The sequence below is a fragment of the Eubalaena glacialis genome, chromosome 12 (assembly GCF_028564815.1).
Source record: "Eubalaena glacialis isolate mEubGla1 chromosome 12, mEubGla1.1.hap2.+ XY, whole genome shotgun sequence".
NCBI classification, from domain to species: domain Eukaryota; kingdom Metazoa; phylum Chordata; class Mammalia; order Artiodactyla; family Balaenidae; genus Eubalaena; species Eubalaena glacialis.
Genome location: NC_083727.1, coordinates 34,655,493 through 34,668,946, shown reverse-complemented (window position 1 = coordinate 34,668,946; position 13,454 = coordinate 34,655,493). Strand labels below are relative to the sequence as shown.

Sequence of the window (13,454 nt, the reverse complement as noted above, 5' to 3'; positions counted from 1 at the left end):
AGATGAATTTTTTTTTTAATTTGTCAAACTGCTTTCAAAATACAAAGCACCACATAAATATTACACTGTCTTTACGGCACACCCGGTCCCTTTTCAAAGAGGTTCTATAATCCACTTGGGGGCACAAAACATAAAACTCTCTGAAATATTACAAGCTAAATGTCTAAATAGCAATGTAAGCAATACAGATATAAGGAGAAGTGAAGTGACTAACAAATGCTTCATGATAGAAGTGGGCATAGCATTGGGTCTTAAAGGATTAATAGAACCTGGGCGAGGCAAAGGAAGAAACAAAGGCATTTTAGAAGGTATATATATAGTATATAATATATATTGTATAATACTTATATATAAGGTATACATATTATATATAAGGTACATAGTATATATATTATATATTTATATATTAAGGTATATATATATAAACATGATATATATATCATGTTTACATTCACATACACACGCAAAGTGCCCAAAGAACAATTAGAGCATCTTGCAGTTTGACTAAAGCAGAGGGTGCCTGTAAAAAAATAATGGTAAAGAGATTGGAGCAGTTGACTGAGGTTAAATTATGAAGGACCTCAAATGAAGGCTAAACATTTTGACTTTAAAGGAAACACTGGCAAAATCTGAGGTCAGTATCAGCAAAATAGCATCCCCCCAAAAGTAACTGATTTATAACACAATTGAAGGCAAGGGAAACAGGGAACTGTTACCATTATCAAGAGGGGACACAAGCAGAGCTGTGACTGGAGAGTAAGCAGTGAAAAGACTAAAGAAGAATATATATTTGGAACATTTCCAAGATGAGACCAAAAATGAGTAAATAGAATCCCTTTATAAAAATCTTTTTAGAAGTGTTGAAAGTCTTTCCTTGGATGACAAAGCTCCACATAACTAGAACCTGCCCATCTCATCCTAGAAAAGGTCTCCTTTGACCACTCCTCCACCTGTCCTCTGTCCCTCCACAATGCCAATCTCCCCACACTTAGGGCCTTGAATTAGCTGTTTGCTCTGTTTCTGCTGCATTTCCCTGATCTTTGTGTGCCTGGGTCCCTTTTGCCATTCAGATCTCCAGGTGAAAATCACTTTCTCCAATAGTTTTTCCTAAACCACCTGGTCCAAGATGGCTTCCAGAACTCTTAACTCTCACATTATTCTATTTTAATTTTTTAGCACTTATTGCATTCTAATATTTTGCTCATTTATTTATCTATATGTTTTCCCCCCTCCCACCCCTACAGCAGAACTCCTGGGAGAACAGGAACCTTGAACTGTATATCCCCAGCAGCCAGAATAGTGCTTGGCATAGATTAGGTTGCTTTGATAAATACTTGTAAAAGGGATAAATTAATGAGTCATTCATAGTGACATACAGAGAGAAAATCAATGTTGTTGTTGCTATTCCGGGGCCCCTACCTTCTTCAGGCTTGGATATTCTACTTCCCTAACATGCTGTGACAGAATCCCAAATCTTTTCAATTCTATCTCTTTTTGACTTTGCTAGCTTTAGTTGGTACCTTTCATTTGTAAATAAGAGCTTTAAAGAGAATACTTTGAGGCTTTCATTACCTCATAAAACACATGTATAATTAGTAGACTAGCTATCATCCCATATTGTAGGGACTGAAACTCAAAAGGTCACACAAAAGAGTCACTCAGTGAACAAGGACGTGATGATGAATGGACCTGGGATTGAACACAGACCAAAAGCCTTCTAATTTAAACCTTTACCCAATATATAAAATGACCTCAACTTTATTCTCTACCAACATAAAAAAATGAGACCATCTACTTCTAATTCTCATGCAGCATATCACAAAACCTAATGTTATAGACATACTCAAAAAATAGTTATTTGGTTATGTATTTATTGGTTTGCTTATAACTACCCCTCCCCAAAGGAAGGGGGTGGATAATACGAGGGGAAAACATAAAAGAAAAAGAAAACAAACAGCAACCAAAACAAAAACAGGCCAGAAATTCACTCTGATATTTCTGGGGCTAAACTGACTTCATTCCTTTGTAAGTTTAACATACTGAAGTTCACAACCAAACCAAAAGTGTCCTTTAATAAATATTAACCCAGAGAATCGCTGTATCTGTTCCCAAGTGTCGTATTTGTGCTGCTGTTGCAAAACTCCAGGATCTAAAGATGTTTAAGTCTGAACCAATCTTTGATCTCTAGGTGCTAGAAATTTTCCATTCTTTATTACTTTATTGAATTATTACTTGGTATAAATTTATGACTATACACCTTATTTTTTTTTGATTTTTGACAATATTTTATTAAATACATAAAATAATTTTAATCAATATATAGGGCAATACAAAATAACTCACTCAAAAATTAAAATTCCTCAAATTAAGTTAACTCAGTCAATAAATGTATTTGTTTATAATCTGGGTGTCCAGTCATATAGATGTTTTTAAAATATAAGAATGTAAATATAATGTAAACACCTTATTTTTAAGCAAAAAATGAGAATTGATTTACTGCTTCCAGAAAGCTGAGAAGAATGATTTTTTTAAAAGATCATTCAAAGAATATTAAGGATCTAAATCTCATCAGGGAATTCCAGTGGTGTGTGCAGTGGTTATTTATGTAACTAAATGCAGAAATAACATGTAGCAGCTAGTTTTATAAGGACAGCTTTAAAAATACCTTTTGAAAATCAAAACAGCTAAAATTAACCATAATGTCCACTAGATTACATAAGTGGATGTTTTAATTTACAGTGTCCAAAGTTTGCTTTCCTTTAAATTACAACTTTTATTACTAATAACAGAATAATCAAAAGGAATAGTAAACTAGATACGAACTACAAATATGTCTCACATTTCCTTTATATTTCCTCCCTACCATACTCTTTCAATTGAAAAGCTTATGCTAAAATAGATAATTACAACCTTTCCTTTTTCCATTATGTTCTAAGAATGGAAACTGAAATCACCACAGCAAAAAAGTTAAATTTTAGATAAAAACATAATGTCACCCATTTTAGTTTTGTTTTTCCCTTGAGGAAGCGATATTTTGTTACACACCACGTAAACATAAAATAAAGAAAAATCAGTCTTTGACATGGAAATGGACAAAGAGGTCGCATAGAAATTCAGATTGTACAGAAAATCAAAAGCCCTTGGGGGGGTGGGGTGGGAATTCCAATTAACCATCAAAGTCAGCAGACAAAATCACTGAACAAGGAACTGATTTTAAATTATTATCTATATTTTTCTCATTGATATGGTATTGCATTAATAAATGGTACAGCATTGTCAGATTAAACGGATTAGAAGGAAATGGTTCTTATATTTTTTTGTGTTTGGCTAGGAATCCTGCCCCAGTAGTACACATTTTTTTTTTCATCTTGGTATGAAGATCAGCCCATTAAATGTATGTAATTAATGGATACTGAGGTATGGAAAACAAGGAATCAGTAGTGTGTTAATCTGGACTCAACAAGCTGGGCTGAACGCAAGTGAGTGAGCAAGCGAGGTACAGGCATCTCTTCCATCCTTTAGAGCATCTGTCTTCCCCAGTCCCCTTGCATGAAACAAACTCCTAAGAAAAAGTCATAAGCTGAACAAACACTGCCTAACTCTGCTTACTGCTCATTATTTTTCAATCTGCTATTAAAAGGGAAGTGTATTAATTTCATGGAAATATTTCTCAAAAGAATTAGTGAAGGGACACTTGACAGCTCCTGCTACACTAAATGAAAACAGGTATGATTTAGTAGAATAACAACAGACTTCTGTCATACCCTTGCAATAATTACTGTGTTAACAGGACTCTTTTTTTCATTTGTTTACATTTGTTTACACACTGTAAGTTTCATCAATGAATCAATGCAAACAGAGTCCAAAGGAAAAGTAAAGCAGGTGTTTTATAATAAAAGCAAATCACCATCAGGAAACAGAGAAGTCATCCTCATAGGATGATAAATTTTAAGAAAACAATGACTATAATAACGTGAAAGTTTTTTCAAACCTATTTGGAGTACTTTAAATGAAACAAATAAGGAAACATTAAGAGTAAAAATGAGCAGCAAAAAGCTGCTTTGTTAACAGCCTATCAAACAGAAGGTATGGTGCCAGTGTAAAAATGAGCCAAAATGCCCATGTTAGGCAATTACTGTTACCAGAACTAAAATAAGCCTATTTAGTTGTGAAGTTAGTCAACTTCAGATGTCACTGATATGGCTAAATTCCAAAATTTTAAAAGCAAGGTTAAATTAGTAAAGAGGAAAAGGGGAATAATTTCAACCACTTAATAACCAGCAACTTAGTCCATGTATGAAGATAAGAAACATTCACTTAGCACTTGATCTAATATTAAAACAAAGTAAAGATGACATATACGGAAGTATCCAGTTCAGTGTCTTATGCATGGTAGACACTCAACAAAGTATCCTTCCTTCCTTTCTTTCTACTCCCTTCAGTCATTGACTCATTCTATTACAGTCCTATTTACATTTTCAGGTATATAGCTTTGTCTTCTCCCTGCAAGGGGACTGAAAAATATTAATTGTTTCATTCACAGATAGATACGTATACTTTTAATTCTGCCATATGTCTCACATGTGCTATCTACAAACATATGTTGAGAGGTGGGATTGCCTGAAAGGTCAACAAAGATGTGACATGATATATTAGGATGCTTTGGGCTGCATAGGAGAATACTCAACTAAAAGTTGAGTAACAATAATGTTATTGTTACAATAACAATGTTATTGTTACAATAACAATGTTATTGTTGCTGGTGTTATTATTTTGTCTGAGAGTAGGACCCTGGCTCCTTCCATACTTTCTTCTGCTACCCTCAGTTTGTTATCTTCTTCCTCAGAGTTACAAAATAACTGCAGTAGTGTCAAGCATCATGTTCTCATGCAACAACATGTATCTCTTTTTAATCAGGGAATAACACCTTTCCCAGAAGTCTCCCAGCTGACTTTCCGTCATAACTCATTGGCCAGAGCTGGTCACATGACCACTGCTACCTGCAAAGTAAGTTGGGAAAGTAAGTAAGGTGGGAGGGTACCTAGCCAACATGGAAAAAAGTGAGTAGAATGACTATTCAACAGGAAATTAATAATATCTGCAATATTGTCATACAAGATAATGAGCCAGATCATTTATAATGGTTATAAATGAAGTTACAGCTGTAAGATATACCTAGTGCTATGCACTGAATTGTGTCCGCTCCCACCAAATTCATATGTTGAAATCCTAATCACCAATGTGACTGTATTTGGAGATTGGGTCTGTAGGGGGTAATCAAGGTTAAGTGAGGTCAAAAGTGTGGGACCCTAATCCAATAGGCCTGGTGCCCTCATAAGAAGAGGATGAGACACCAGAGCTCTCTCTGTTCATTATGTGAGGACACAGGGAGAAGGTGGCCATCTGCAAGCCAGAAGCAGAGCTCTCGCCAGGAAACAAATAGACCAACTCTTTGATCTTTGGCCTTCACACCATGAGAGAAATAAATTTCTGTTGTTTAAGCCACTCAGTCTATAGTATTTTGTTATGGCAGCTCAAGCAGACTAGGAAAGAAAATCCATCTACAAAAGAAAAATCTTGCCACCCTCCTCTCTTCAGTGGGGCTCTACATGGTTGGATGAGGAGCAGTAAAAATTGGGAGCATTCCAAGAGCTATGGCACAGGAGTGATATCCTCTTTCCTCACTCTTTGCATGGATGGTTCATGAGCATGCTCTTACTTCAGCTCCATCCTTCGAGATCAATCTTTTAGAGACTTTTTATTTAAGTAAACAGTCCTTTGGTTTAAGTCCCAATCTTCTTGGATCCAAAGCAGTAGCATCTCTGGAGTGTAACAAACATTCCATTGCCAAAATATCAGTGCAATGCATGTTAACATAAACCTTTAAAAAGGAGACAAAAACAAAAGACCCCATGCTTGTCCAGTTCTTAGTTTTTTAAACCAGTGAAAACTGTTAAGAAGAAAATGGGTGGCAAAAGTTCAGCATTTATTTCTCAGTGAATTAGGAGGTGAAGAAAAAAAAAAAGGCATATTCAGCTATATTATCACTTTCCAATTTCAGGCCAAACCCCTGTAGTTTTCATCACGCAACATTTTTGTGATTAATGATGTGCACCCAGTTAATGGAAACCAGCAGATTAGGTTTCCACTAATAGTTTTGGAAGTTATGTCTGCCTGCCTCATTTGGTAACAACCTCACTGTTCAGTAAGAAACTAATGGATTTAATCCAAGAGCAGAATTTAGTTTTACACATACAAGACAGGTCAGATTTCCAGAGTGGAGAAAATAACACTTTTAGAGGTATGCTGATCTTCAGTTGAAATTTAACACTGAGATAATAACTCATAATGTTTGGGTTGTTGTTTTTTTTTTCCTTTTTACTTCTGTTTGGAGCAATTAAGAAATTTACAGTACTTATTTAAGGCCTATAAAAACAGGAAGAATTAGCAACTTGTAACCATGGCAAATAAAATACATGTAATATGATACTTTCTATAATTAGTATACTGAGTTAAAAAGACATCTATTGCTTCTGAAGACACAGGTGAGAAACAGTTCCTTATATATTAGCTGTATCACTGCAATGCTTATGTCATAAATGCAATTTACATTTGCTTGTTGTGTTTCACTATAGAAAGTGTTCGTTCCAAATAACGCTGGTTTAACAAAAACAATGAGGTAGGGTGGAAAGCAAACTAATCTAGGAATAGAGAAATCAAGCAACAAGAATTATAGTCCCATTTCTGCCTCAAATTACTTTGGAAACAAGTCTTTTGTTTTCAACCCCACTACACTTTAGATCTGCCCCTCTTAAGTCATTTAATAATGCTACATTGTTTCAAAGTTGTATCTACATATATCTCACCTTCCCATCTGGACTAGGCTCCTTAAAGGCAGACCCTACATCTGATTTACATTTTTAGCTTCTACAGGGCCAAGCTAGACTGTAAGCTTCAAGAGAAGAAGGACTTTATCCCCAGAGGTTAGCATGGTGTGACCTCATGCTAATAATGTGCCAAAAAATCAGATGTTTTAATAAACAAAAAACCTAAAAAAAAGAGAGTAGGGATGGGGAGGAATGAATAGGTGGAACACACAAGACTTTTAGGGCAGTAAAGATACTCTGATTCTATAATGATGAATACATGTCATTATACATTTGTCTAAACTCTTAGAATGTACAACACCAAGAGTGAACCCTAAAATTAACTACAGACTTTGAGTGATTATGATGTGTCAATATAGGTTCATCTATTGTACCAAATATAGGTTCATCTGTTGTACCTCTCTGGTGGGAGATGTTGATAATGGGGGCAGCTATACATGTGTGGGAACTGGGGGGATATGGGGAAATCTCTGTACCTTCCTCTCGAATTTGCTGTGAACCTAAAACTGCTCTAAAAAAAACTGTTTTCAAAAAGAAAAGAATAGTATGCTTTCACAATAGAAGAAAATGCTGAGCACTTATTAAATCCAATAGAGTTCACAATCTTTTTGTTTACTCATCATAACATCAACCTAATTTATGGTAAACCCCTACTATGTGTCAGATACTTTTCTAAACACTATGTATTAACTCAGTACTTAGAACAACCCAGTGAGGTGGGTACTGTTGTGATCCTCATTTTTCAGATGAGGAAACTACAGTCAAAGAGATTAAGGAATATTCCCCAGGCTGCACATCCGCTAAATAGTAGAGTCAAGATTTGCCCAGGAAGGGCTGGTCCCAGAGACAAGGACCCTTACCCTGCTCTTCCAGGTAACCAAAATTCATTATTCAGAGAATCATTTTTGCCTTCATTTCACAATTTCATGTATTTTTTTTTCAAATCAGAGGTTAAGTTTCTTGGGGTTAAAAACTGGCATCTCCTCATTATTGAATAGTCCACAGCTTAAGTAATTAAATTACCACATCAATCTTCTCTTTAGGCATCTGCTAAGATGGAATCTCTGGAAAGGGAAAATCACACCAAAGGTGTGCTACATCTTTTTCAGATATTTAGTTCAACAGAAAAATGGAAAAGGGAAGAGCTAGCTTGTAAGGAGTATTTTGTTTTCACTCCCAGGATCATGGTTTTTATACAAAAGTTATCCTGTACTAATTAAAGGTAGGAGCTCTCTCAGCCTATTTTCTTTTTGATTGCTTCTGTTGTTACTGTTAAAGTTGGGTGAAAAGGGGTTGTACCAAAGGGTGGTCAGATAAGGAATGGCTCAAGCAAAGAAGAGAAAGGAGTCTTCACTAGACACACAAAAGAAAAATGAGAAGTTAAAAAACAAGGTTAAAGAACAAGTTTGAAGAGTGTAAGATCTCTGGAGAAGAGAAGCTGAGTAAACTGTGGAACCAAGGAGAACAATTTCTATGAATATCATAACTCTATTTAGACTCTCTAGAGTCTGAGAACATTAAAAATATGCAGTGTTTCTTTAAGAATGAAAGAGTAGGCTTATAACATGGCACATTGCAATGGCTATATTTTAATTTTTAAAAATCCATAAAGAGTCTGCATTAAGCAATAGTCAAAAGTTTTTCATGCTATTTCCTAATAGCAAAAATGCTACATTAATATAGTTGTTTCTAGTTAACTGATATACAGATACCACTAGGTATCTAAATGACAAAATCGATGAAAACGTCAATCAAATAATTTATTGAGCACTAAGCACATGAATAAAAAATATTCTGCTCTGTTATTTGCTCTCATTGATTGTTAAGTTTTGCAAGTTAAGGAAAAGGATGTGGAAGCAAAGTAATCACTTAAGAGATGACCTATTGCTCAAATTTCAGTCTGCAACAAAGAGACATTTACCCACAGGTTCTATGTATTTAGCAATTATTTTCTCTGACAAGAGATTTCCAAAAAGATCTCACTAGCCAGGCTGAAACTTGCACAGGTTCCTTTTGCACTGTTTGCTTTAAAATACCACAGGTACAAGTAACCTAGGCAGCTTTGTCATGCAAAATGAGACTGAACAAAGAAGCGTTCATCCAGCTCTTGGTACTATAACTCAACATTAAAATTAACATTCCAGAAATCTGTGCCATAAGAAAATGTTATTGGGGGGTGAGGGAGGGATGGACTGGGAGTCTGGGGTTAGCAGATGCAAACTATTACATGTAGAATGGATAAACAAGGTCCTAATGCATAGCACAGGGAACTATATTCAATATCCTGTGGCAAACAATGGAAAAGAATATAAAAAAGAATGTATATATGTATAACTGAATCACTTTGCTGTACAGCAGAAATTAACACAACATTGCAAATCAACTATACTTCAATAAAAAATAATAAAATAAAATAGAAACTACAATTTGGTAAAAAAAAGAAAATGTTATTAAATGTTATTAATATCAATGATTCAAAGATAGATCTTAGCAAAAAAATAGGAAAAAGTAATTACATGTATGCCATTTCTTAGTTACAAAGGATCAGCCGTATGATACCACAGATACATTATTTGCTGGATTTATCAAAATCTACTTCTATGGGTTTTATTTTCAAAGATACAACTAACAATTTGATTCTTTAATGTACCATCTACTCAGGTAGCAAACAACAAACAGGGTTGAATATATGCAACCTTACTCCAGAACCCAAATTTTTAATAATTTTGCTAGATTTGTTATCTGAGCTTTAATTTAGTTTAAGGAGGCTGAATCTGTGGACAGTTTTACTTTGCTGAATCAGAGCTTTTTCTTTTTAGTGTTAGGTTAAGCTCCAATAACAGATTCTAAAGAAATCAGTATAATGATAATGTGCTGTAAGGGTGACCCAGCAATGACAGTTATCAACCCACTGTTGTCACAGATGAGGCTGTTAACCTTGCTTCCGTGCTTCAGCATTAGTTTCACACACCTCCACCCACTCACCTACCACATAAGCAGCCCACCCAGAGCTATGCGCCCTGAAGAAGCAGGTGGCTCTCCAGGACTGAAGGGAAACGTCCTTCTGTTCAGGAATAATGCAATCAACTAGTACCTAATAAAAATCCACTGAAATCTTCATAGACACATAACCCTGAATGGAGAACCTTACCTGTATGAAGTAAGAGACTTTTAATAAAATAAAAAATCAACTCAAAACAAAGCAATTAAAAGAATGCACTGATTTCCTCTCCCCTCTTCCCAGGAATAAAGATAAGCCTAACAGGCTTTTTTAAAAAGCAGAAATAAAACTATTAGCTTATAAATTACTCACCGACAATAATAAAAAATATACTTTTACATAAACTCATTCCCATTAGGTTCTATAATAAGCTACGAACAGGCAAATCTTTTAAAAAGTTTAAATCTCAAGATCTAACACAGAAGTGAACTTTCAGAAGAGGTAACTTTCTGTTACCAGGTCCTGAACCTTACAATGAAGATTACTGAACAACTTTCCAAACTGGTAAATGGACTTCTTTGGTTCAACCATATAAACTCTGTCACACAAATCACAATGTAGGTATTGACACTATTCATTGTCTGGTTTACTCATAATTAAATCAAACATTTCTGGGGGGGGGAAGATCCAAAGACATGTGGACGACTTTTTTTGTTGGTTGCTTATTTTTTTTATAGTTGGGGCTGGAGACGCCATGATAGGCCATGTAAGGGAGACTTATGAGTAATAATAAGTAATTAGAGGGAGTCAAGTGGCAATGGGATGGAATGAAGCATTCACTTCGTCACTAGAATGAAGACTCTAAACTCTTACTGAAATTCTTTAGTGCTACCTTGAAGTCAAAACTGTCCCCCACTCAATTCTTGGTGAGGTTTTGTTTGCCTATTTTTATACTCCATGTAATTGACAAAAATATTTTAAAATTATTGAAAATGCCTCCCCCTTAGATAACATATTTCATGAAACACTATTTCATGTTTATTTTTCAAATGTTATTTTCAAGAAGCCAGTAAACCAATCCAGTCTGAATAGTACACTCAACTCAAAAAGCCTATTTCTTCCTGAACAGAGACATAGAAATATATCTGTCAATAAGCAGCTCTTTGCCAAACAACCAACAAATTTTGTACCTAAACTACATTTTTCCATATGTTGAAATATTTTCTCTACTTTGAAGACTTTGTGCCAATGTAGTCAAACATTTCCTCAAGCATAGCACTGGAAGAGAGCTAAAGAAACAATCTCTCATTCCTATGGGGCTAGTATTTACCTCTAAGTATTACATACACAGTGAGATCCAATGACATCAAAGCATGAACCAGAAAAGAAGAGGTGATTACCTGATATTCATTGGGCCAAAAGGTGCTCACTGCTAGCTCAGCCCGAAGCCAGTCTCTACCCGTGAATCCAGTCACATTCCATATTGGATTGGCAAGAGGGCCTTTATTCACCCTAACCAGTATGTTCAAAGTGCCAGGATTCAACCCTTTCTGGCTGTATAACAGGTAACTGAAGTCAATACAGTGAGTGTCGTTCTCCTTCATTGTAGGCAGCTGAAGTCTGGCTTTTTCTCCAGGGTCATGATCTGAAGAATCCACTATCATATAGGAACCTGAAATGACATTACATAAAATATAGCTAAATAGATATATAAGGAAAAGGGGAAATATAATAATAGAAAGAAAGCTAAAATACTAATCTATTCTGAGTATTAAATTTAATTTTAAAAGACTATCTTACAGAACAGAGGTATAAAAAGGTATCAAACAAGTAGGTAGATGAATTTATAGTGGGTAACAGACATTGTTCAAAGTACATAACATGTACAAATTCATTTACTCTTCACAACATGTTATTATTCCTATTTTACAAATTAGGAAATTGAGGCACAATTAGTAACTTCTTCTAAGTCAAACAGACCATGTAGAGCCTGGTTCAAGTCCAGATCCCACTCTAAATAATCTCTAGTCTTGCTAAACAAAGGTCTTTTATCAAACAAACAAAAAAAATAAACAAACAAAAGAAATATGTTATTGGCCTGGTTTACATAGGGAGTGTATTTTTCCTTTTCCCCATTCATAATACTAATGCAGAGAGGAGCTAAGAGTGCAGGCACTGGAATCATTTCTGATTTCAGATCCCAAGATTATCATTTATGTAAGTTGTGTGACCTTTTGCAATGTACTAGAACTCTGGACTTGTTCGGGGAATATGGATACTTTGTAGTGTAAGTGTGAGGGCTGAAGTTTAACACGCCAAAACTTTTCGAGCTGAGACTCTGACACACAGTAGATTCACCTAGTTGAAGCCTCCTCCACTAACCTGTCAGCTAATCACCATTGTTATTGTCCCCAATTCTGTAACAGTCCCTAAGCTCTTCTAGAGCTGCAAGAAATCTGGTTTGAAAATCACTAATCTACTCCACTACCTTTGGCTTAAACAATCACTGGTAATCTATCATGAGGAGGCAAAGAACATAAAGAGTCTCAACCTCCCATTTCCTCATAGTTCCACCCCCAAACACACACTCTTGGCGTGGCAGGCAAAGTCATATAGTGCTAAGCATACATTAGCTGCTGATATTAGTCCAAGGACCTCTTCAGAAAAACAACCAGTTTTTCCCATGTCCCTTTGGATTTTAACAAAGACATGTATCACAAAAATGTAACTATTTACATTTTAAGTAATGACACCCATTTATCACACTTAAGGTAGAACACAAATTTTGTTGTAAAATATCTTTCCCCAGGGTGTAATTTTAACCAAAATGTATTAGATGTAGTGTTACAGAACCCAGTGTTACAAGGGTTACACTTGGACCTCTCTTACTGATGAACTTGAAGAATTTTAATCAACCCTCTGTCTCCTCCTTAAAACACAGTAACTGTTGCCATGACACACTAAACACTAATTGACTACCCATCTAACTAGTTCAATTAACCCCCAACAACAAGTTCAAATCACAGCAGATAAGAGGGCTTCAACTACTTAAGAAACTGAAATTTCAAATTTTACTAATTCCTGGTCAGTGGTACTTTACGGTTCAGAACTTTTGTGAAGATTTCATGTGATAACACTGTCAGTTACCAAGCCAAGTACAGAATAAACTTACTATAGTGATAGTAATTGACATTACTTTCGCTTCATTTTTCCCAGTTCTCATCTTCTCTTGTAACCTGGAATTCTTTTCTTTTCTCCTTTGTTCTCCCCTGATTCTCACAGATCGCACATTAATAGAATAAAATGGCCATGTATATTTTGAAGAAATTATGTCTTTCTCTTTTAAATAGGATATCCTGGATCCCAACACAACTTATAGAAGCAGGATGTTTCTATTCTTGGTTATACACACATTCTGAAGTCCATGGCTGAATTGCAGAGATGTCTTTCAGATTTACCACAGCAGAACAGATCAATTATGGTTATAGCTTTTAAGTAGGACCAGGCCTGAGATCTTGGATAAGTTACTTTGTGTTATTGGGCCTCAGCTTCTTCACAAACCTAGTGACCTATTTCTCCACGGCTATCACAACTTTTTTCAGTGACATATTATGGCACTGGTGGGT

The 13,454-nt window shown here is 35.4% G+C and overlaps 1 protein-coding gene across 2 annotated transcripts in view; it reads right to left on the bottom strand.

The window, feature by feature from the left end:
* PTPRK (protein tyrosine phosphatase receptor type K) overlaps window positions 1-13,454 on the bottom strand; it is a 569,495-nt gene that overhangs the window by 339,410 nt on the left and 216,631 nt on the right. For both annotated transcript variants that reach the window (XM_061207553.1, XM_061207554.1), the window contains exon 3: window positions 11,229-11,500. In XM_061207553.1, coding sequence (XP_061063536.1) covers window positions 11,229-11,500 — 272 coding nt within the window. The remainder of the gene's footprint in view (window positions 1-11,228; window positions 11,501-13,454) is intronic.